The sequence below is a fragment of the Jatropha curcas genome, chromosome 7, assembly GCF_041381405.1.
Source record: "Jatropha curcas cultivar XTBG-Jc1 chromosome 7, XTBG_Jcur_1.0, whole genome shotgun sequence".
Lineage (NCBI taxonomy): Eukaryota > Viridiplantae > Streptophyta > Magnoliopsida > Malpighiales > Euphorbiaceae > Jatropha > Jatropha curcas.
Genome location: NC_143157.1, coordinates 25,042,021 through 25,067,306, shown reverse-complemented (window position 1 = coordinate 25,067,306; position 25,286 = coordinate 25,042,021). Strand labels below are relative to the sequence as shown.

Sequence of the window (25,286 nt, the reverse complement as noted above, 5' to 3'; positions counted from 1 at the left end):
CAACGGTAGAAATTTAGGGAGGTTTTTAGGTCTTTAAAGAGACAAAAACAAAATTCATTTTTATTCCACTCGGGAGATCCATCTTGCCGACATGTGTATTACAAATTCTAAATTTATCGCATTGGAATTTTTGAAATTAGTTAATAAATAAATAAGAGTAATATTGTTATTTTTAGTATGGGATAGTACTAGTTTAGTAAACAAACAAGGCCATTATTGTAATTGGAGTGGGTCCAAGCCGTTTTAATCAAAGTCGAAAATAAAGGAAAATCTTTAGCCTTTGAAATCTGAAATTCAAAGTCGAAAATGAGGCAATATTTATAGCCTTCTTCTTCTGTAGCTTATAAAGATATCTATAGACTTGGAAATGAGTATATAAAATCCTAAAGCTTAAAATAAAATAGAAAAAAAAAAAAAAAAACTGTATAGTGTTTTTAGTGACTTAGCAACTATTTTTAATCATTGAGAGCTTTTCTTTTTCTTTTCCTTCTAATCATCTGTAAGTGAGTGAATGCCCTTTCTTTACATACAATATATATTATAAATTACTGTTGATACTTCCTAAATTATACTGAAGCAGTTTGTGGTTGTGAAGTGTTTGAAGCATAATTCTGTGAGTATGATATTGAGAGAAAGAAGTTGAAGACTGAAGAGGGTGTTTAGAGATGGTGTTCAAAGATCTTTCCTGGTTCTGCTTCTTCTGATATATACAGCTTTTGTTCCAAAACTGAGACTGAAAAGATTTTAATTGGTATGTGGGATCTGTATTTTTTTTTTTTTTTCAGTCTTTCCTTTTGTGTCTTATCATTTTTTCACATCTGGGTTTTGCAAAAATTTAGTTTTTTCTTGTCAGAAACTCTCTTCAAAGTGTTTTTCTTCGTGTAGATTTCTACCCATGAAATTTTTTCTCTGCAAAGTTGTTGTCTTTATGTGGATTTCTTTTTTTTCATGAGTGTTTTAATATATATATTCTTTTTATTAATGGATTATTTTTAGCGTGAGAAAAATTGGGTTGTGGAGTTTGAAAACAATTTGAACTCTCCTCTATATGATTTCAGATGACCAAAATCAAAGCTTTTTTATTTCTTTTCCCCTGGATTTGTAGGCTGCTTCAAGACACATGTTTTTGTTTGGTAGAGAGAACCCGAAATTTCTTTCTTGTATTTTGCTTTCATTTCTATATTTAAATCATTATGTTTACTGTGATTTTGCATATTTACCTTACCTTCCATTATATTTAACATTGTTTTTGTTTTTCCAGATTTAGTTAAAATATTTCATCTCTGGTTCTGACGATGTTTAGGTTATAACTTTTACATTTCCTCGTATGAAATTACCTTTTACGTTCAAATAGACAAAAATATAGTGCAAAAAGATATAGGCTATGGAAGGAATTGTTTTTTCCTTTTTTGGAATCTTGGGAGATCTCCTTTCATAACCCTCTGACGGAAAAAAAATCAAAAAATAAAAAATGGAAACCCTAATTTTGATTGTTTGAGGATTTGTGTGGCTTTTACTGGATCTGCAACTTGTTATGGCGGTTTAGATTCTGTACTTTTTGACTCTCTCTGCTGAAATACAGAGGGGCAGGAAAATTTTTTTCTTTTAGTACTTTACTACCTAGTATATCTTCTGGTGCATACAATGATTATGAAGTGTAATTTTCTTTTTTCCTTTTTCTTTTTTTAATTTATATATTTTTAATTTTTTCTTTTAATTATATATTTGCAGTGATTACAGACAGTCCTAGTTGCGAGATGGATTTTTCAGATGGTACAAGGATTTTGCACAATAGAATCAGTAAAATGGAACCAGAGAATGTTACTAAGATTATTGGTTATCTTCTTATACATGGAGGTGGTGAACAAGAAATGTTCAATTTGGCTATGAGTCCTGATGTCGTTATTCAAGAAATTATTTATAAAGCTAAAGCTGAACTAAATCAATTTCCCCTCAAAAAGGCAAATTCACCACTCTCACCGTCCTTGAATTCACCTCCTGTTTCAGAACTTCCCTCACAGTATACTCCTTTTTCCCCTGTTTCATCTCGGTCTGCATTTTTGTCCCCAGCAGCTTTTCGCAGCCCTTCTTCGTACTGGGATTCTCCGGCTAAGCATAATTCAGATTTTGTGTCAATGGGATACATGGATTCTGCATCTGAGATCCAAGGCCAAACTCAGTTTTTGAGTTTGGATGACCAAATAGAGCCTGTCAATTTGGGAAATTCTGGTTTTCCAAGTGATTATTTTTACTCCGATGCTGCATTGAGTAATTTAAGTGCTAGGGCAGGACGTCGATATTCAAGCTTGAATGACTTCCCAGTTAAGACTTGTCACTATTTCAACAAGGGTTTTTGTAAGCATGGAAGTAATTGTAGGTACTTTCATGGTCAAGTCTCGGAGAGCTTTCCTCGATCATTTGACTCTATCAACGATGATCAAGTTTTCTCACCGGGTTCACTTGAGAAATTGGAGTTGGAAATCATAGAGCTCTTAAAATCAAGAAAAGGAAATCCTGTTTCAATTGCTTCTCTGCCAATGATATATTACGAGAAGTATGGAAAAGTTCTTCAAGCTGAAGGGTATCTTACAGAGAGTCAGAGACATGGGAAAGCTGGTTATAGTTTGACTAAGCTTCTTGCTAGATTGAAAAACAGTATTCGATTGATTGACAGGTGCATTATGTGAGCTTCTATCGGATTTCCCCCATTTAATTACCTTTCTATATGCTTGTTTTTAACTAGTGTATTTTCTTGCTTTGAGTTGCAGACCTCATGGTCAGCATGCCGTAATTTTAGCAGAAGATGTTCCAAAATACATGGAAAATCGTGGCGATAGAAATGATCCTGGTCCAATTGTTAGCGGTTCACGACAGATATATCTAACATTTCCAGCTGAGAGTACTTTTACTGAAGATGATGTCTCCAACTATTTCAAGTAATTATTTGTTGAGATACTCTTTGCTGGCTTCTTGGCATTTATATTTTCAGTATATATATGTTTCTTATTCTTTTTGGTCTTATATGCAGCACTTTTGGACCAGTTGAGGATGTAAGGATTCCATGCCAACAGAAGAGAATGTTTGGTTTTGTAACATTTGAAAGTGCAGACACTGTGAAGATGATTTTGGCAAAAGGGAATCCTCATTTTGTTTGCGGTGCTCGGGTCCTTGTCAAACCTTACCGAGAAAAATCAAAGCTTGTTGATAGGTAAAATGTCTAAAAATTTGAAATTCATTGGTTTGTCTAGCATCACATGTTTTTATATGATTATAATTCAGTGCCTAAAGCATTGATTCATAAACCTCTTCAGGAAAAAAATTTGCAGCAATTAATTAGTGCAGAAATTATTTTGAACATGAACTTACTTATGAATTATATAAAATTCTCTCTCTCTTTTTTTTTTTTTTTTTTTGTGTATCTCACACTTCAAATTTTGGTGCAGGAAGTATCAGGAGAGAATTGAGCATCCATTGTTTTTCTCTTCTCAGTATCTAGACATGGATGCAGAGCTTCATTCAAGTGAGTTTGGTGTTCCGCAGTTTCCATGAATGAAAAAGAAAAGTTAGGAAGTTTAATGTAACTTAAATTTTAACAGTTTCAAAGAAACCAAAGACATATATTTGGCATTGGTAAATTCAGATGAATTCTACACCGCAAATAGACCATTGTTAGTAATTTTCACATTATTTTACACCATCTAATTATATATTCATAATACTTTTAGTGCCAAGAGGATATGAGACCTCAAGGTTGCTGAGGAAGCAGCTTTTGGAAGAGCAGGAGCAAGCTCTTGAACTTGAGAGGAGGCGGCTTGCAGAGTTGCGAATACCTCCAAAGCCTATGACCAATCAGTCCTATTTTGGCTACTCTATGAATGGGCTAAAATTCTCAGAAGGTTAGTATTAGTATTTTCTTCTCTGTTTTTTGCTGCTACAATGTCCATGCATATGCTTTTAATGTTCATTAGTCATATTATTTCAACTCGCTGCTCTTGCAGATAATTTCAATTTGCCATCCACCGAACGTTTTAGTTACCTGCTCGACGTTCTGAACAGTGGTTCAGCGAGTGATGATAGATTCAGGCATACCGAGACCAATTATGCAGACCAGGACAGGTAAACATCAACTTCTTATAGAATGTTGTGTTCTTGATCTCAAGATTTATGTAGCTGACAAAAGGTTTTCCTTTCTTCTCTTTGTTTTTTCATGGATTGAGCAGTCAAGGACTGAATTTGCCAGAGAGCCCATTTGCGTCTCCAATAGCTAGCGGCATTTCTACAGTCATATAGATTCAGCAGAACAGAAGAATTATAGAGTTACGAGAAACAAAGGCAACAGCAACATCTTTGGTTTGATACATAACAGCTCCTTCTTTTCCTTTTTGAAAATTTTCCCTTCGGTTTTCCCTTAACTTGTTCACGCAAGTACAGAATGGCTTAGCAACTCCTCGCAATCCATCTAACCCGTTTACCGGGTAAAAAGGTAGCAAAGCAGAATATGATACACAGGAGTACATGTAAGAAGAAAGCTACAGTTTTTTCCCCTGTTCTAATGTTACAGAAACAATGCAAGAAGAAGGTTTGGATATTTTACTCTTTAGCGGCGGATGTAATTACTCTTTAGCAGAACCAAGGAATTAGAACATATGTAGTGTTTCAGAGAAGTTAGTGTTTAAAATCTCTGCAACACTCACAAATAGATGAAATAACTTCTACAGAAGGATTAGTAGTTGGCTCATACCAGTTTAGAAAAGGTTGTTCATAGTTTTTATCCCTTTTTTCTTAAATCTCACATGTTGGGCATTCTTTTTGCCCAGCCAGCTACTGTTATTGCCCTTCTTTTGGCTTAAGTACAAAGAATGATATTATCCTCCATTTCTATTAGTTACTGGCTTTTGTCTTTCTTTCTTTTTTCATTTATTTTAGTAGATGTACGTACCAAATTTAGAACCAAGAAAGATTTGTTTTTTCTTTTTTTTTAATATGGAATTAATCGTTAAGGACATCCAGACTATGGGAACCACATATAACCTCACCTTGATGTGTAGTTTTAATTTATTATTTTAGCATATTGGTAGTGGAAAACAGATGCGATTACTGTATTTTTCATGTGAAGACGCTAAGATATGAGCAGCAGTTTCATCGGAACTTTCGTCTTTCAGAAGTAACGATATACCTTAATACCTGAAAATAAAATAAAAGATGGTCCAGAAAACAATGCATATCTTCAACTTTTTGTGATTGGAAACAAGAAACTGAAATTTTGACCATTTCTTTATGGCTAATATTCACTGCATGCCTTGTTCAGATAACAAACAACTCAGATGAGGAAAATAAATTACTCAAATGATACTCACGTTCACAAAGACATTAAATGATACTCTCATGGCCATGGGGGACCGCATTGACGAAGGCAAGTTAGGCAGGCAATATGCTCGTTCTTGACAAGTGACATCCAGATAAGATAAGGGTTTCCAATATAAAATAATATAATACATGTATGATTAGAAAAATATCTAATGTTTAAAGTAGTTATAAAAACCACAGTTCACATAACAAGAGACAAAGTAGTTGTACTACACAAAAGTTAAAACCAAAAACAATCTACATTGTTTCCAGCATGTCTCATTCATTATCTCTATCTGATGAATTATATTATTTGACACCTTTAGATGGGTCCCTCTAACAATATCCCCACTCTTAGCAGACCAATGCTTGATTGAACTACAGTATGCAGCAGTTTATAGTTCCTGCCCCCGCAATTTATGGGAAACACTGTCCTGTCAGAGCAGCTGAGAGTGACCTCTCAACCAATTGCATTACCTGTAAGAGGAAAAATTTTACTTGACAGTGTATTGATATAAATCTTCCTTTAGAAAAATAAATAAAAAGATCAACCATCTTTTAGTTGGTGGAGCATCAAGGTGGTGGAAAACTTCGTAACCTGGCAAAGCTTGCGGTTGCCCAGAAAATGGAGGAAAGAGAAATGTATTGTATATTGTTTCCAACCACTCTTATTACCCCAAACTGTACTAGCCTTTTAATTTACTTTTCATCTTTCCTCCTGCTTTTGGGCATCCAAGAACAAAAAGAAAGACAAGATTATCCATTCACACAATCAGGCAGTATAATAGTAAAATCGAAAAATGGTTTCTAATTCTAACAAGACAAGATTCATAAACATACAAAGAAACTCATAAAACAGCAGAGAAAAAAAGGTTATTTTTGTTAAATTTAAAGAATAACAAATCCATGAATAGGTCAAACATGCATGTTGAAAATGACTTATCTTGCCTGTGGTTTCCATATAGGAGAAACTCAAATAAGTAAATATCATACACCGCTAAGAATCTTCTAAAGTAATAATTTCATAGTAAACAGCCTATTCCTAGTATCTTACACTAACCATTGCTGTTACACATATAATTATACTATCTAAAAGAACGATAAAATAATTTCCAATAAGACAAGCTTTGGCCTTTGGTTGCGTTGGGAATACACAACTCAACTTCAATGTGATTGAGGAAATCCAACAGGACCCACCAGTGAAAAATCATATAGGGACACAGAAAACAGCTGAAGCTGTACTCTACAAAGTGGTGGGTCCTGGAGGAATAAAGCAATACTGCAGCCAAGTGTTGGTAATACGGTATGCCTCTCTGTTTTAGACTTTTTTTAGCTCATAAAAACAAACAACCTTAATGCACAATCATATTTATAGTACAGTGTTTGATTACAGTCAATATTTAAATGAGAAAACTAAATGAATCTACAACTCAATCCGCTATTTATTGGAAGTTTATGCACATCCAGCAACTGGATCAACACACGGTACCATATTGACCTTCTGATACAAGTTCATAAGGGAAAAGCGAAGGAATTCAAACTAAGATAGTCACTGATGTGGAAATAGGGGCAAAAGTTTTAAAAGAATCGGGATAGTACTTGCAAACAAAATTGGTCTTCAACTTCACTAAATTTAAGTGAATATTAAACTCCCTCAACTCATACATCGCAACTTCAAATTGAAATTGAGATAGAGAGATAAACCGAGGTACATCTTGATAGCCAGCTAAAAAAACGCATAGCTTAACACGATATGAACATTGAATTATATATATGTAGAAAATACATTTTTTCAGTGCAAATCAAGGAGAAAAAAAAAAAACTACAACTCAGTGTTTTGCAAGGCAGAGGTCAGAATGGGGTATCTCATCATATATGTGTGGCATAACACATGAAAAAGGGAAAAAAGAAAATGTATAAGAAATATTACAGAAGAAGCATCCTGTATAGAGACATTTTATGTGCCCGGCAATTGTCCTCAATACTTGCAATTTGTATTTTCATGTCAATTTCTCAATATCAATATCATCATTTACTTTCCTGTTCAATATACCAACCTTTTTTTATCAAAATCTTGTTGGTTTCCTTTTCCTACTCAATCACCAGCAGTTTTGAAGATAGTTTCTTTTGGAGTTTACACCTCAAATATGTGCAGAACTAGAGCAGCAGCTGTGCAGATTATTGCAATAACTCCATGAGTCATGAAACCACTTTCACTGTTGCACATAGCAAGATGAGAGTCAGAACCTGCAACTTGAGGTTTGCCATAATTAAGATGTCAGATCTTTACCTGAAAATTTCCTGATCAGTTTCACAAAACAAGCCATATAAGTTGATGAAGCTAGAGGAGAGCCCAGCTGCATTACTTGGGTTAGTGGAATGAACAGATAGGGTTTTATGACAACACCTTATCCTTGTCTATCATATTTCTTGGCAAACTTCTCAAGTAGTAATTGCTGTCGAAATGCCAAATATTTATCTAAACCAGTTCCCCATTGCTGACAAAAGGATTCATCTGTTGGAACAAATGAACTCAGAGGAAATGGCCCTTTTGGAGCTTTCTTTAACGCAACCAAGAACCTATGGCGAGGGCGAATTCTCTGGTCCAAAGACAAGCTCAAGTACGTGGGATATTTGGTCAAGGACTTTACCTCGTTACAAAGTTCATTGATCAAATACATGTACTTTGGCTTCAAATTATCCTCCAGCGACAAAGATAAAACCTAATAACACAACAAAGCATTACTATTGAGAAGATTCAGGACAATAAGCTAAAAAAAAAGAAATAGATAACATGAAAGAAACTCTATTAAATCATGTGGCAATATATTCAGAATCTTGCTTTTACAATTTTCATGTTATATTCTTTTTGTATTTCGTAAAACGCAAAACCTGCTTATATCAAACACAAAAGGGGACTGTCAATTCTCTATAAACATAAAGCACAGCACAATTACAGAAAGCCAAAATAGCCAAACTTACAATAATATATCAGCACAAGAATCCTCAATACTTTACAAAGATGAGAAATGTTCCAACAAGCACAAAAGGGGAAAGAAACTTACTTGTGGGAGGCTAGTCAAGACTTTCAAGATGTCAGAATTACGCATGCCAGTACTCCTAAGAAAATTGATCCTTGGCAGAATTCCATCATCTATGCTGTAATGGAGGAGCTGAGGATGTTTTGTCACCATCTTTAATACACTTTCCCTAGATGCTCCCAATTCCTTTGAAAGAAAAATGCAGCGAGTATTCCATGATATGTCAATACGTTGAACCAGGATTTGAGGGCTTAGCTGCACTACTTTGCCGATATTTTTTTCATCAATTCCAACCTCCTCAACCAAATATCTAATTGTAGGTTTTAAGGAATTCTCAACACTATAAGAAAAGAGAGACGGGGAAACAGCAATTATCTGCCCTAGTTTGGAATGTGGAATACCTAAACCCCTCAAGAAAGCAACATGAGACTTCAAGTTATTCTCCACTGTATATTCTAGAATTTGTGGCTGCCTCAAAAGTATCCTTCTGATGTCACTTTGTTTCACACCAACACTCAGCAGGTACTCCAACCTCTCCTGTGCAGAGCATACACTTACTTGGAGACATGGCATGTGCCTCTCATACATTTGTATAAAGTCTGATTCCTTGAGCCCAAGGGTTGTTAGGTAATCAAAAAGTGGGAACCATCTCTTGTTTAACTCTATTTCTTCAGACACCAGTTCATATTTGTTCTTAGAAGATACTTTGGGCTTCAGCTGCAAGTGAAGAAAACAGGTAAGTTCTTTTGCACTAGTGGCATAGCCTATGTGAAGATCACAAGTTTATCATACCTTTTCTTTGCTGCCCATGTATGAGGAGTCAGCTTCCATTCTTTTGTTTTTAGAAAGATAAACGTTTCCAGCAATTCTCTTCTCCTGAATGCTCCTGCCACTTCTTACAACCAGCTGTCTCTGTACACCTACTAGCACAAATTATTCTTCAGCCATTATCTCCATAAAAAATTGAAAGTTTATTGGAATTTTAGAGCATACTTTCTCCATCATTGATTTTCTTTCGTGAATTAAATCTTTTTCCATCAACTTCATAATCTGCAGGTTCTGCAAATTCATCCTGAAGACATTGCACATGAAATTGTAGAAGTTAAAACAAAGAAAAGCATAATAATATGTCAACCAACACAGAACCCCACAAATAGCTATGCTAGCCTGCCACCCAAAATAAGAAAAGCGAATGGGAGAAAATGGAGAAGGGATAGCACAATATCAATTTGAAAGATGAAAAATAGTGTACATTAGCTATATGAGGTTGATGCAGGGTGGTGGTTACTTGGTAGGCACGTATACATTTGTGCAATAATAATTCAAATTGATCATTACGAGGAAGCGAGCATGGAGTCATCAATGCAAAGTAATGTAAAGAATCAAATTAATTCATTTTTAATATCTTAAACCAGATTCCACAAAGAGGATTATCATATAGTTGATAGTTCTAACACTCACTACAACAAATTAATTCAGACAAACAAATAAATCTATTTGCTTAAGTAAGAATTATGTATGATGAAGAGGAAGCCAATTTCCAAATCAAACCTCTCATTATACAACTTAATATCAGTCAAACTTGACAATTATAAATGAGACAAGGCAACATTTTTAAGCATCCTTGACATCAGTTCTATAGCACATGCAAAAATGATGTAGACATAAAACATGGGATCAATTTTATTAGAAACTTACCATTCGTGATTTCGATTCTCATGCCCAATGATATGAATCTTATGGGGAATCAAAATTGAGCATGAATCATAAAATTCGAGTTGATTTTCATGCTCAATGATATGAATATGATGGGTGAACCGAAATTGAGCATGAGCCATACAATTTGCAATTCGAGTAGTACAATTTGAGTTTATTCTCATGGCCAACGATTCTCATACCCAACAAAATAAGTGTGAAAAGTCAATGTAGTCGAAGAAGAAGAACAAGAGGATATGTTTGTATTAGAAGATGGAAATGATAAAGGCTTGAATTGATGATAAATGAATATCAATTTGGATCAGAAATTTAATGGCTTGATATTTTAGTTTGCTTTTGGTTTAACATTTTAACTTAAATGTTTTATTTTTTGAACTTTGAATCCGAATAAGTCATAGGTTCTCTTTCATCTTTGTATTTAGTACACGATTTGGAATTAAAATTTATATAAATACATGATTTGCAAGTGAAATTTTAGTGATCTTTTTTTTTTTTTTTTTGATAAAATTAATAGGAAATATATCCATAAATGTGTATTAGTATTTTTAAAAGATTTTGAAAAATTATACTATAATCTTATTATCCGATTCGATTCTCAATCCGGAAAATAAGAAGTCCAATTCCCGGTTTCAATCTCGATTTGGCAACTATGCATGGGATAAATCCAAAGTTCACTACAAGATGAGGAAAGTTTCACACTTGAGTGTGAATGTCAAGAAAATCAATTGATTATTGAGGTCCAACGTGTGGATAAATAATACCAGATTATTGATTATTTAATTGTAAACAGAGTCTTCTCAAAAATAAATAATACCAGATTAAAAAACAAATCACAAAAAGGTATTTATTTTCATATTTTTGAAAAGCAGCTTAAATGTATTTCCTTTAAAAAAAAAAAAAATCAATTGCAGTACTTTCTTAAATGTTGGAAAGCTCAAGTGCAGAAAGAGTTAACAACACTCACATCCAACAACGGGTCATTCTTATCGAAGTAATCATCATCATCGTCCTCTTCTTCTTCCTCTTCCTCCTCATCGCTATGACTCAATGTCTGTCCGTACCGTGACTTCCTGTTGAACTTGAGTACCTTAGCGTTAGAGTGTGAAGACAAAACCACAATTCTATCCATTCGGCTTCTCCTTCGCCGAATGTCAACAATCATTTCCCCAACTTGGCTTCGACCAGAGAGAGCACGCAAAAGCAAATGAGGCTTAGAAGGAAATTTAGAGGAAAGAGAAGGATTGAATTGATAGAGAGATGAAACAGCCATGTTCTTTTTCCTATTTCTTGAAACAGAGAAAAAAGAGAATATAATCAAAAACCCTGACAGAAAAGAATATTTCTTTGACTGTTTATCTTCTTCTCCTCCTCTAATCCTCTTGTTGATGGTTTGGGTTGGGGGTTTTGCTTGATTACCAAATAAGAGCCGTTTAGGTCGTTTTGGAGTTAGCCAGCTACCTCGAAAGCGTAAGTTGGTCACACAGCGTCGTTTCATTAACCTTGAAATTGGGCCGACACAATAAATGTGAGCGGGTTGTGTGGGCCGACAGTACAAATTTTCGATTAAAGGGCTTGTTTATGACACGGCGTCGTTTTACTGAGATGACGCATCTAATCCACAAGTGTGGTGTGTGGTTGTGCAGGCTTAGCCCAAATTGGTAGACGTGGCCCAAGAAAATAAACACGATTTTAAGAGATAAAAGATAATAATTGAAAAAAAAAAAAAAAAGAGAGAGAGAGAAAAGCTCTGGTTTCGTTTTACTGTGCAGTGCCATGGAAGCTGCACTCTCTTCTTCCTCTTCTCTTTTACTCACGTCTCCAACGAACTCGAAGTCAAAAAGTCTCCGACACAGGAACACACTCATCACCAAGCATTCAAAATCAATGGCCAATATCCGCCTCATCGTAAATCGAAGATCAACTACGAAGATTGCGGCCATTAACGACGTTTCGGCTGCCGCGGATTTAGGCCAAGTGGAGGTCACCTGGCAAATTGTCGTTGGAGCTACAGGTGTTTTTGAAACTTGAAGATAGAATTGACGTTTAAATATAAATTTGTTCTATTTTCTGTTTTTCATGTTTGAAATTAACGTTTATATATATATATATATATATATATATATATATATATATATATATATATATATAATATGTTCAGCTGGAGTAACACCATTCATTGTAGCTGGGATTGAATTCAGTAAAAGGATAGTAAGTTTGCCAATTTACATTTTCATACATGTTCTACATATTAATTTTATGCTAAATCAAAGATAAAATGTTGATGCCATTGACTAGTTAATTTAGAGATTATATATATAAAAATTTAATGGCAGATAGCCCAAAGAAGATGTGAGGTCTGTGGAGGTTCTGGGCTAGTTGTAAGGGAAAATGACTATTTTCGTTGCCCTGGATGTGGTAAGACTTTGATAGATTTCTCTTAATTAAGCAAGCATTTAAGTTTTTCTGTACATAAGTTTGTGGACCTATTTACTGTTTGGCAGGAGGATTTCTACCATGGCAGTCCTGGAAGAGATTTTTCTCTGGTTGATTTCTTTCCTTCTTTACTATATTTATATGCACTGGTGGATGTATAACTGGATTCAGCTTCATCTGTTTGTCTATATTTCTGGATATTCTACTTGAGTAGTAGAACAGAAGTTAAGTAAAAAAAAAAAAGAAAAGGATAGACATATATATGTAAAGAAAATGAGGAGAGATATATATGTAAAATACGGGTGGATTATTTCTTTCTATATATATCTCTTCTTACATGGGATCCTATTCTATTTATCTATTTGGCTTCTACTGAATTTTAAATAGATTTAATTATTAATTTTTTCGATATAATATAGAATTTAATATAAAAGATAACACATTTTCCGGATAATTTAAATCGAAGCATTTAAATATTCGATTTAGGTTTATATAAAACGACTGATCAATAAAAATACTCTAAAAGCTCTGCTTTTATCACATATTTTATACATCTTCCTAAATAGACATCATATTCATGGAATATGATTCGGTCTCAAAATGTCTTAGGCATGTGAGATTCAAAATCTTGTGCTAAAGAGGGTGGAAGTTTGAATCCTCCTCGAGGTACGCATAATATTGAGAATGCTCATTGGGCAAGCATGAGTGACACTTTAGGCAATATTATTCCACCTAAGCAACAACTCAGCAACAGTGCATACAGACAACAGATTACAGAAATGGAAGTTACAATTCAATCTAAAAATCACAATCAAATACACTTACCAAGTTCTAACACAAACAGAACATAGACATGAAAAATAAATACATGAGCTGTCATTTCTGAAGTTGTAATTATCATTATACAACAATTATCTAATAATATGATAATTATTTTAATTTTTTCCTCTAATCACAACTTTAAAATTTGTCATTGTAATTGCACAATACTCTGCAATTAATTGGAAGCAAATCCTAAAGTGGTTGGTATCTTTAGCTTATTACTGGATCAGGCTAAATCATTAAAAAAAGTTTGAATTTTGACGTTTTTAATAAATTTAGCCAATACTTTTAATTTTGTTAATTACTTTTTTAAATTTATTTTTCCTCATCAATTACGCCATCCGGTCAAAGCCCATTATTTTGTTGCTTATTTAGCTGTTGATTGGTCTCACATCATGTCAGCTCATATCCATATAGTCATTATTTAATTGTTTATCCTTGTTTTTTAAAATCTATAAATTGGAAGATTACATTGTTGAGATAATTTTCTTCATATCTCGTTGCAAGCTTGAAAGAAGTTTGCAAGGTTTAACAATTAACGAACTCTTGATGGACCCTTGGCAAGGACTTTGCACTGTCGGCAACTGTAAGACCCGCCAAGTAGGTTTATTCACTCCAAAGCTGCATTACTTAACCACATTCAATCAACTCTAGACGGAAACAAATTAACAATAAAAAATAAGAATGAGGTATTGATTGATAAATTAAAAATACTGGCTAAATTTAAAAAAAAAAAAAAATCAAAAGTTCAAAGTATTTTTGGTGATTAAGTCCATTATTATTCATTTCAAACATCACCATTTTTTTAATAAGACTTATCTATTCTTCATATATAAATTTATTGTTGTCATTTGTCATTATATCATATTCATTTCAAATATTATGATTTATATTTTTTTCTAAAAGTGAAGGATAATATTTATTTATTTTTTGTGTACGAAGCTATTCATAAACCAAATAAATTTTATTGAACACCAAACAAATAATTAATTGATATTTAAGAAAAAAATTATCATATTTGGATAGTATTTTATCCCTTTCTTTTTCAATCAATCAATATAAATACTCTCATTTAAAATTGAAAAAGTTTATTAGATTAATCTAATATATGAGTGGACCCATACATTAAGACGAAGTAAATATATAACAGAGAAATTAAATATGAATTTTTTAAAAAAAATTATGTTGCATGGTACTCCAATATATCCTTATATCTAACAAAATTATAATTTTTTATTTATAAAAATTAAGAAAATGACTTAATGGCTTTAATTAAAAAAAGATAAAGGTAATTTATGGTCACTTAATTAAAATAAGTGGATATATACGAATGAAAAAAGAAAAATAAAAAACAGTCAAATGGAAGGTAGGGGAATAGAAACGGAAAAGAAAAAGGTAAAAAAGCAAAGTCATATAGGAAAGAAAGGAGATCTCCTTTCCTCAATATTGCACACACCTATTCAACTGTCTTCTCTGTAATTTTTGTCTGAAAGCGCAACTGAACGTACATATGGCAACTCTTCAGAAAGGAGGAATCTGGAAAAGAAGGCCTAGACCATCAAAATTTTCTTATAAGTATGGCAGGTTTTGCATAGTGTTTTCCGTCCATCTGATTGATTATAAGTTAGAATTAGGGTTAGGGTTGGTATAGTGAAAGAGGGATATCAGGCCTACAGCTATGGCCTGTTCAAGAGGTGGAGAAATGATCACTCCACTCTCATGGTCTACTCTTCCAGTAGATCTCTTAACTGATATAGCCAAACACCTCGATACCTATTTTGATGTCCTTCATTTCCGTTCTGTTTGCCATTCATGGCGAACTTCCGTTCCTGCTCCTAAAAAGTCTCCATCTTTGCCTTTGGAGCTTAATTTCCTCACTGACGATCCTTTCCACCCTTTTGCTACTTTTTCTGTCTATCGAAGGACAGTCTTTCGTCTTGAACCTGAAGGCTCTCAACATGGTAATAGCTGGTTGATTAAGGTTCAAGAAGAGAGTGATGCAGGCAAGCTGCTTGTAACAAGTCCTTTCTCAAGATATCCCATTTATAATTTACCTCCCACATTTCCAAGGGAGTTGAACCTGCTCAGTTTCCGTGTCTGGCCTATTGCTAGTACTTTCAGCCTTGAACGACATGATGAGGATGAGGAGCTCGATAGCAACGATGTTACTTATCACCCCATGGAGATCGTTCATGGAGGAGTAGAAGAAAATGATAACGATAGTTTTATTAGCAATGACGGGGTTACCATGTCTAGCAAGGTAACCGTTTCAGCTTCTGAAACGGATTCAAGCCTTGGAGTTTGTGCTCTCATTAGAGGTGAATTTTATTCGATGAAAGTTAATCGTGATCAGGAATGGAACTCAATGGACATTGCTGATACATATAGAGACATAATAAATTACAAAGGAGATATTTATGCCGTGCTTAGAAATGGAACAGGTTCTAGAACCGATGCTAATTCACTCACTACCACTCATCTTATCCTTCCGCCAAGACCCTTTACCGGTGAGAGGTATCTTGTTGAGTCATGTGGAGATCTTTTCTTAGTCTCCAGAGACTATAGTATTTGCGCAAGCAAAGTTTACTATGATGATGATACTAAATGTTATTTCAAGAAGGAAGGTGTTACTGATATTCCATTTAAGTTTGAGGTCTTTAAGCTGAACACTGTTAGCCCAACATCACCGGTGTACCATTGGGACGTGGTGAATGATTTGGGAGACCAAATCTTTTGCTTGAGTAAGGACTGCTCTTTTTCCGTTTCAGCTCAAGATTTTGCTGGAAGCAAAGGGAATTGCATTTACTTTGTTGATGAACTGTATGATGAATTCGATGATGAGGAAGATGTATATGATGATGATTTGGTAGACGATACCAAAATATTTGTGTTCAATTTAGAAGATGGCTACGCTGGACCTCTCGCCTCTTCTCCAGGCTTCCCTAATATATTCTGGCCACCACCATTGTGGTTGAGAACAGATCTGCCTCCACTTGGAAATTGAAGGTAAGATTTTCAATTCATACTTGTGAAATATTTATTTTATTGCTTGCTTAATGATGTTCATGTACTTGCAAAGTTGAAAATATGTTGTGATGTAAACTCAAATAAGTTCAATTGCATAAAAGAAATGAAAATATTTATTTTGGTATGACTAAATAAATTAAGGTAATAGTAGCAAATCTTTAAAAGTGAAGATTCAAAAGTATATATGTGAATTTTTCTTCTTAAAGATTTTGAGTAAATTAATGCCCTTGCTTGGAATCAGGATTAACCTATAGGCAAGCCTTAAAGCTTCAATTAGATCATTTCCTTTAAATAAATGTTATGGGAATTGTAAGTCCATAATGACTGAAAATGTAGATACTGTAAATGTTTTCTCATATATATATATATATATATATAAGCATTCTCATTTAGTAAATCACTTCTAAATTGTCGATACATATATATAATAAGTAAAAGTACACATCCTATTCAGGTTTCTTAATTACCAGATATTTGATCATATTTTCAATGATATCTTATGCATATCATCTGAATTTATAGAGAATATATTGTTATATGGTGGCTGAATATACCTATAGCAAATGCGTTATTATGTTTGTCTATAAATTATCGATATTTAAATATACGTCTGCATGGTGTACACGTTCTCTCACAATCGAATATTATTAGTTATATCATAAAAATTTCATTTAATTTTTCAAGATTCTTTGACATAAGTTTGTTATCTATTACCGTTCTTACTTTTAGTAATATATAAATACTATTTCTTTATATATTAACGTCTACATGGTGAAGACGTGTAATTTAACCATTTTACAGATATCTCAAAGATATTTGTAATTTTAAACTACTTGTTTGATGTAATGAAAGTGTGCTCATTAAAAAATACTAGTAGAGTCAATGTTAATAAATTTAAGAAGCAATGTGTTATATATTGTCAATCCATTATATTAAATACCTCCATTAACTTTTCTATTTTCCATTTTGATATATGAATGTTTCCCTGGCAGGCTTCCTATGCAGTGAGAAAATACTTCCATCTGGAAGGAGGTTTCGAAGTGTTATGATCTCGTCATCCTTGATCAATCTCTGTGCTGTTTCGCAAGATGGGAGGTGCTGCCATTGCTGTTGCTGTTTTAGCTTTAATTTGTGAATGTTAGGGTTGGTTTTCAACCTTACATGGTTGCTTATTTCAAATATGTTTAATTTTAGTTGAAGTACTGTTTGAATCCTTTGGAAACTTTTAATACCTGTACTAGCTTGTTCAAGACAAGTTTTTACTTCTATGCTATATAACTTTAGTTTCTTCTATGCTTGAGTATTTCAACAACTAATTCTTGTTTCTAGTGCTTTGCATATTATAAAACAAATGCATTTTTTTTATAATAGGATAGAAATACCATATGTATGTGATTTTTTTAGTGTAACCAGGAGATTTAATCCCTCTTAAGCCGTAGAGCATAAAGGTTTTTTGTCTTCCTCACTCTCACTCTCACGGGGATTAAGGTCACCAACCATCTCAATCAATATCTTGTTGGTCATGTGTTTATGACTTTAATGCATAGAAATTGCTATTTAAAAAAAAGGGTTTAAGGTTTTCTAATAGATTTTTTCCCTTTATTTTGAATGTACCAAAGATTATTTCTATTGTAACACCTAGGCTCTGAGGAGGTGTGAGCTTAAATTAGCTTAAGCTAGCATGTCAAGCATCTTACATAGAAAATGGAAGTGGTTTATAGAGACTAGCAAGTTACTGAAATCACTTTGTTAACCATTTTAGTTAGCTTAGTTTCAGAGAGGCCCTTAGTTGGATCAAGCTCAAGGGTTGGCGGAATGTAGATTTTGAGTCTGATTCCTTATTTGCTTGTTTAACAATGGTTCCATAATGTATCTTACTTGGGTGTTCTCATTGACGGGTGTAAATCTTTTTTTACGCCATCTTTTTATTTCTGATATAGGTTTTATAAGTAAGTCAGCGAATCAATATGCTCATTTTATATTTCCGACGAAATTAAATTAATCAAACGTTTTCGATTAGCGACCCATAATACACTCAGGGTCGATTTTGATTTGGTTTTGGGCTCTGGAATTGGATTAACCGTTCTAGGGTCGATTATTTGGACCCAGTCTTGGGCCAGGCCCTTTTAGCTCCAATTTCTTTTTCCTCCCTTATTTGGGCAAATTACCCTTTTCATATAGCTGAAAGTCAACCTACCTTTTTGAATTCTATTTTTTATTTCCATGTTTCATCCCTAGTAGATTCTTGTTCTTTTTCCTTTGAAATATTTGATTCTTCACCATTCAAATCAATACTGTTCTGGACCCACATAATTCCTTTTTTTTTTTTTTTCCCTTGAAGCATTCTTTGATCAAAGTCTTTGAAAAATCAAATGAAAGCGCACATTAAATCTTATATAAAAATCAATGAAAACCCTTTTTTATTTATAAACAAATTGGAATTAATATCAAATGCAACAAGATATTAAATTATTATGTTAATATTGATTTTTATTAGTATTTAATATCTTGGTGCTAAAAAATTTATTGGTAATATATATCACAAAAACACAATTAATTCCTAATGCTATATCACTTTTCTTTTTCAAATCATTGTAATTGGTAGTTGAATTTGGCTAGTACAATTATTATTCTTTTATTTTTTATTCATGTCATGTGGTATTATAGATTTGCTTTGACTTTGGATTTAATTGATTAATTAGTGGAACCAATAATAAGATTTTTGCTGTTCTATCAAGGACTTAAAAGTCTTCAAACATCATCATCTTTGAAAAATTTTTATATGAGAGTGTAAAGCATTTCTGATAAAGATGTTATAAGGTCTCTGATTCTCTTTGTTTTTGTCCAGATATTGCAGAAAGGTTTGACTTTCTATGGTGAATGCCATGCTTATATATATATATATATGAAACTGATTTGGATTTACCTCTTTTTTTTCTTGCATTTTGGCTGATCATAGCATTTGGATTTTCAGATGGCAGCAATCTTAGATAGATCAAATGAAAAAAAAATGAAATGATTTTGGAATTCTGATGCAAAATCATTTCAAATTAGAATTCTGAATTTCAATTCTGCGGTTTTTTACAGTTCTAACTTAATTCAAATCATGAGAGAATTAGAATTAAATTTTAATTTTCTTCGGTTCATGCATGTTATTACGCTTCATTTGACATGAGATGACACGGTCTTTTTTATAAAACGTCCAAAGGTGGTGCAATTTTGTTTTCATTAGTTGACTTATTTACGGCTACAACATTCCGAAAAAAGCTCTTGTCAAGAAAAAAAAAAATCAAATATTGCAAATGCATGATCTAATCCTGATGAGAAATTTCTGACTGTATATGCTACATTGGCATTATGTCATAATAAATAGAAATATGTTCATTTTATGTGAAATTGTAATGAATTCATTATCCCCACATCACAAGGGGGCAGGTCGGCAAATCAAGAAAAGCCAATTGGATCTTTGTTTTTTTTTTTTTTTTTCCCAAGTCAATTTAGAATTTTACCACTAACAACTTTATTTATTGATTTAGAATTTTCATTTTGTAATTTTTGGATTGATCTGAATGAATTATAAAATATCATAGTTGGTTGAATTAATGGTTTTCATTCTTGTAATAGCAATAAATAGTTTTATGGAATGAGTCCATTTTGCAATTGTATTTTCAATTCCATTTTCTTGTGAAGGGATCTTATTGGTCAATGAAAAGGAATGCTCTAAATTTAGAATATATGTAGCTAATTTATTGTTATTAATTATTACCAAAAAAAATATTTATTGTTATTAATTAATGCAATAGACGATTTATTTTATTTATAATATACGTTTACCACTTATAAATAAAAATTATTCATCTGTAATTTTTTTTTTTTTTTTTTTTGTGCCATAAGATAAAATGGAATCATAAGATGATAAACTTCAGGATGGAAATAGATAAGCTTGCAAATTTTCAATTATGTGTGCTCAAATTAATTTATATTCCTATTATTCATATATATTTTTAATACCTTTAAATATCAGTTTAACTATTTATGTATTAATAATTTTAATATTTATCTCCATTTAAAATATACGGAGATATAATGGACGTCTAACATAAAAATTAAGAGTGATATAAGATTTTGTTTTTTCATCACACGGTGTGGGAGTATATTCATGCATTTAATAAAAAATTAAAATTGAAAAAAAAAAAAAAAACCAAAATGTACGTACAGAATGGAAAATGTAATGCAGAGGAAGCATGATAAACCGTGTGGGTCCATTTCTGTAGTCATGGGCTCATGACACACGTGGGGGCTGGGACTGCCTTTATTTTTAAAAATAAAAATTTGAACCTTGACCAATATGACCTTTAAATTCCCACCCGTTATTATTAGGGACGGCAACCAGACGGATTAGGACAGAAAATTCTCTCCGTTCTGCAGGTTTCCCTGCAAGAACATATTTCCTTATCCATTGTCAGCTCAAGGAATTGTTGTAATTGCTTTTATTAATTACATTTTCCTCTTTTAATTTTGACTAACAACGGAAACTTTTCCTTTTGGGATTGAAACATCCCGGGAAAACTTGCCGTCGACCGATAAAAATTGACTTGGTATTAATTTAACTACGGAGAGGGCAGATTGAATTTTTTCTGTCTGTCTTTAGGCACAAATTTTAAGTTTGTTACAGAAATCAAGAAAGAAATAGAAAAAAAGTATTTTCAACATCTTAGATCGAACCGTACGAGGAGAAAAATAAAATATTTTGAGATTGAGGCACATTTCATTTGACTATGGTTTGTTGCCCTTTTAACAACCATTGACCTAATTTTATCAGTCATACCAGAAGACAAGCCAAGTCTTTAAATAGTTGCAGAAAATGTCACAACTTGCCATTTAAAATTAATTAAGGGAAAGCAGAAGTACAGGCAGGTGTTAATTCTATTAAATTTATACTGTGATTAGTGATGTAATTGGACCATATAATGCTAATCTAGGGTCTTTTGGTCTTTAACTAAAAAAAGAGGTCACTTTTATTTTATTATGAAAATAGACATGTCACAATTATGGTGGCAGGAATGTGATTTCTGGGCATAATAAGGTCAATGGTAAGAAATAATTGCTATAAAAGTTTAACTGAAAGGGGGCCTTGTACTTGCAGAGGCTTTTTGGCTTGCAAACGATTTTGAAGCCAACGCAGCGCAAGGAATCAAAAAACTGCAATTATAACCAGGTATGTCAAAATGAAAAAAAAAAAAAAAAAATAGAAAGGAATTTATGTTGAAGTTGATATATATGAATCCATGTTGATCAAACTGTTATTTTGATTCTGAATCTTTAATTATGTTGCTAAAGTATGACTCTTTTATGTTTTTATTGCTGCCTATTGTTTTCCATATCTTTTTCTTGTGAAAATTCTACATGGGTAGGTTTACATGGTCAGTTTCTTGCAATTTAGTAGTTTTCAGCTAAAATTGCTGCAAAAAGTTTCTGTTTGTGAGGTAAAGGTATGTTTTGTTGAAGTGGGTTGCTGATGAACATGAGAAAGATATAATCTTTTTCTTCTGTTAAAAGGTGAACTGATGATCACTTGGTTGTAACCTTTTCTTCTCCTCTGTTCTAGGTTTTCTTTTTCTCTTTATGGATAAACCTTTTGTTCTGGTTTTAGATTAATTGATCTTTCTCTCTCTCTCTCTCATATTCAATGAAATCAGTTTGAGGCTTTGCTTACCTAGGGAATTTCCCTAATTACAGTGGAAATAGATTTGCTTTTGTAGATTCTAGGTAAGGGGAAGAATTTGTTGCTGAATGAAGTTCAAATATTTAAATGTTTTAAGTAGATTCTAGAAGGTCCAAAATTCAATAGATTTTACAATGTCCAGCGTTCAATGTTAATGTGGAAAAGCCAATACAACTTAACTCCTTCGGTGACAACGTTATTTCTTGAAAGTGGATTGAAGATTTGGTGATGCAGTTTATTTTCCAATTTTACATGAATCAGTAAGTTAAAATGGTTTCGAACAGCATCATTTTGATTTTAACTTTCAACCTTGGCCTTCCTTAAAGAAACACTTATACTTTTCCGGCAAGATAGCTTCAACCCCCTTCCCTCTCTCTCTATATATATCTGTAAGTATTCAACTCTTATACAAAATGCGACAATTTTGGCGTTCAAATTTGTTTCTCAGCTTATATTGGTAAATCTTAAATGTTATCACTAAATGTAGAGGCAAGAAGCTGAACATGAAGTTTAACAACATTTTCATGCAAATATAAGCTTCTATTAATGTTGTTTAGCTTTTGTCATGAGCAAGTTATGAAGTTTCCTGTGTTTTCAGTATTGCATGTGACATTCATTTGGGATCGGTGGTATCAGATATTTTCGTGGAAAGTATTCCTCTTCATTTCTTTTCTAATGCAGATTGAGCTACTCAAGTATGTAATTTATTATTGCTGTCACTGGACTGAGTAAAATCGAAATTGTTAGCAGTAGAAAAAACTGAAGTGAAACTTGTATCTTGTTTTGTGCAACCATAAGCAAAATCAAAAGAAAACGATCTGCGACAACGGACACGGATTTGTCTAAGTTTACAAGTCTGCAGTTCGCTATTTTAATCTGCACACTATGCATTGAATTTTTCAATTGTGCTTACCCTAATGGTCAAGTTACTCTTCTTTGCAGATTAGATCAATCCTGCACTAAATATTTGCGCCAAGCTGCATTTATTTATCAGGTGGAAAGAGCTGACGGAGCGCTGTGCTTCACTGTAAATGAGGTTTGTAGTTCACAATAACGAAGCAGTCAGTTTAGAGAAAATTTCACCAGAAAGGTTTACCAGCATCGTGTGATCCATTGGTTCTGCATAGTCTATATCAAAAAATTAGCAAACACAAGCATCTCAGAAAAGAACAGTTATGGATGGGTCTCAGAGGTTCTATAACCAATCTGCTCTAGATCGTGGGACCTATTTCTGGCATCCTAAACAGAATATAGGCCACTACCAAATTTCTGATGATGGTAGCCAAGAAATGCACCTTTCATCTGAGATATTCGAACAGCATTGCACCCTGGAATCATCTTCTGGATCTGGTGTTTACCCTGTTCACAGTTCTCCCTCTACTGCTAGTTTCTCCCCAAATGAAAGTGCAATTTCACAACTAAATTCTCAGTCATATCTATTGGATCTGCATGAGTCCTCTGAGAATACAAGTGGTTCTCCAGACAGGTCTTATGTTACCCACAAGCTGAGAGAACTGGAGACAGCAATGATGGGGCCTATAGATGATCTTGACACATATAATATAATGACTCCAACTGGGTCCAACCAAATCACATCTGAGGAAGATAAGTTCAAGTTTTTGGTGGAAATGATGGCCAGAGGAGACTTGAAAGAAACACTCTGTGCTTGTGCTCAAGCTGTTGCAAATAATGATATGCTGACAGTTGAATGGCTAATGGCAGAGTTACGACAGATGGTATCAGTTTCCGGTGAACCTATTCAACGTTTGGGAGCCTACATGCTGGAAGGCCTTGTTGCAAGGTTGTCATCTTCAGGAAGTTCTATCTACAAAGCGTTGAGATGCAAGGAGCCTACAAGTGCTGAGCTCCTCTCTTACATGCATATACTCTATGAAGTCTGCCCATACTTCAAGTTCGGTTATATGTCAGCAAATGGAGCAATTGCTGAAGCAATGAAAACTGAAAGTAGAGTTCATATAATTGATTTTCAAATTTCACAAGGTAGCCAATGGGTCACCTTGATCCAAGCTCTTGCTGCTCGACCTGGAGGGCCACCACACATTCGGCTTACAGGCATTGATGATTCCTCAGCAGCATATGCACGAGGAGGAGGACTTGATATAGTTGGTCAAAGACTATCAAGGCTTGCTGAGTCATGTAAGGTGCCCTTTGAATTCCATGCTGCTGCAGTTTCTGCCTCTGAAATTCAACTTGAGAACCTTCGGATTCAACCCGATGAAGCTATTGCAGTTAATTTTGCCTTAATGCTTCACCACATGCCTGATGAAAGTGTGGGTACTCAAAATCATCGGGACAGGCTATTGAGGTTGGTTAAGAGTTTATCTCCAAAGGTGGTAACTCTTGTTGAGCAAGAATCTAATACTAACACTGCCCCATTCATTCCCCGTTTCAATGAGGTATTAAACTATTATCTGGCTGTCTTCGAATCAATTGATGTTACTCTACCAAGGGAGCACAAGGAACGTATCAATGTCGAGCAGCATTGTCTTGCTCGGGAGATTGTCAACATTGTAGCATGTGAAGGTGCTGAGAGAGTAGAGCGTCATGAACTTCTTGGTAAATGGAAATCACGGTTTGCCATGGCTGGGTTTACACCCTGTCCATTAAGCTCTTATGTGAATGCTACCATCAAGGCTCTACTGGAGAGCTATTCCAAGAATTATACTCTGGAAGAAAGAGATGGATCTCTATATCTTGGCTGGATGAACCGACCTCTGATTGCTTCTTGCGCATGGAGGTGATAACCAGACTGTAATTAGTGGCACATTTGCTTGCTTAGACTGCAATTTGACACAAGATCATGCATGTTGTTGTTTTAGTCAAATATCATAACAATGTTGAGACATTAATGGATTATCTAGCGACATTGGCTCATTTGCAATATAAGGGCTCTCAGTTACAGTGAAACAAATAACATAAATTATATTAGTGTTTAGCTAGTGCGTTTCCCCCTTTAATTAATAGACTTCTTTGATCTTTCTCAAGTGTATCCACTGTACAATTGTTGCAGAGTCAATTTGAAACTTGCCCTTGTTAAGCTAATATTCAATTAATTAATATAAATTTTAATTGATAAATATTAGGAGTCTGCGATTAGGTCTTATGTTAGGAGTCTAGAAGTGGTATTATTTACAAATATAATTTATTCTGCTTTT

The 25,286-nt window shown here is 33.6% G+C and overlaps 5 protein-coding genes across 10 annotated transcripts; 4 read left to right on the top strand and 1 right to left on the bottom strand.

The window, feature by feature from the left end:
* The first annotated feature begins 356 nt into the window (after positions 1–356).
* On the top strand, positions 357–4,884 carry LOC105633062 (zinc finger CCCH domain-containing protein 18). 2 transcript variants are annotated; one of them, XM_012215584.4, is made up of 8 exons: positions 357–751; positions 1,732–2,683; positions 2,769–2,936; positions 3,029–3,208; positions 3,444–3,520; positions 3,726–3,896; positions 3,999–4,116; positions 4,221–4,884. In XM_012215584.4, exons 2-8 carry the CDS (start codon positions 1,758–1,760, stop codon positions 4,288–4,290), a joined length of 1,710 nt encoding a protein of 569 aa, XP_012070974.1. In that variant the 5' UTR covers positions 357–751; positions 1,732–1,757; the 3' UTR covers positions 4,291–4,884. The 2 variants fall into 2 exon arrangements, with proteins under 2 accessions (XP_012070974.1, XP_012070977.1); XM_012215587.4 differs by having other exon boundaries at positions 361–751; positions 1,732–2,674.
* Positions 4,885–5,454: 570 nt separating this feature from the next.
* On the bottom strand, positions 5,455–11,547 carry LOC105633061 (Mitochondrial transcription termination factor family protein). 5 transcript variants are annotated; one of them, XM_089723931.1, is made up of 8 exons: positions 11,068–11,547; positions 9,381–9,459; positions 9,180–9,310; positions 8,412–9,104; positions 7,637–8,069; positions 7,404–7,562; positions 5,899–6,064; positions 5,455–5,823 (listed from the first exon to the last, which is right to left on the bottom strand). In XM_089723931.1, the coding sequence occupies exons 1-5, from the start codon at positions 11,371–11,373 to the stop codon at positions 7,755–7,757; spliced, it is 1,524 nt and encodes a 507-aa protein (XP_089580057.1). In that variant the 5' UTR covers positions 11,374–11,547; the 3' UTR covers positions 5,455–5,823; positions 5,899–6,064; positions 7,404–7,562; positions 7,637–7,754. The 5 variants fall into 5 exon arrangements, with proteins under 5 accessions (XP_089580057.1, XP_089580055.1, XP_089580056.1 ...); XM_089723929.1 differs by having other exon boundaries at positions 5,945–6,064; XM_089723930.1 differs by lacking the exon at positions 5,899–6,064.
* Positions 11,548–11,814: 267 nt separating this feature from the next.
* LOC105633060 (uncharacterized) lies at positions 11,815–12,872 on the top strand. The gene is made up of 4 exons (XM_012215580.4): positions 11,815–12,114; positions 12,262–12,311; positions 12,437–12,518; positions 12,605–12,872. The coding sequence occupies exons 1-4, from the start codon at positions 11,877–11,879 to the stop codon at positions 12,649–12,651; spliced, it is 417 nt and encodes a 138-aa protein (XP_012070970.1). The 5' UTR covers positions 11,815–11,876; the 3' UTR covers positions 12,652–12,872.
* Positions 12,873–14,818: 1,946 nt separating this feature from the next.
* On the top strand, positions 14,819–17,678 carry LOC105633287 (F-box protein At2g17036). The gene is made up of 2 exons (XM_012215858.4): positions 14,819–16,364; positions 17,378–17,678. The coding sequence occupies exon 1, from the start codon at positions 15,037–15,039 to the stop codon at positions 16,360–16,362; it is 1,326 nt and encodes a 441-aa protein (XP_012071248.2). The 5' UTR covers positions 14,819–15,036; the 3' UTR covers positions 16,363–16,364; positions 17,378–17,678.
* Positions 17,679–21,453: 3,775 nt separating this feature from the next.
* Positions 21,454–25,168, top strand: LOC105633059 (scarecrow-like protein 21). The gene is made up of 2 exons (XM_012215579.4): positions 21,454–21,603; positions 23,053–25,168. Exon 2 carries the CDS (start codon positions 23,286–23,288, stop codon positions 24,870–24,872), a length of 1,587 nt encoding a protein of 528 aa, XP_012070969.1. The 5' UTR covers positions 21,454–21,603; positions 23,053–23,285; the 3' UTR covers positions 24,873–25,168.
* The last annotated feature ends 118 nt before the right edge of the window (positions 25,169–25,286 follow it).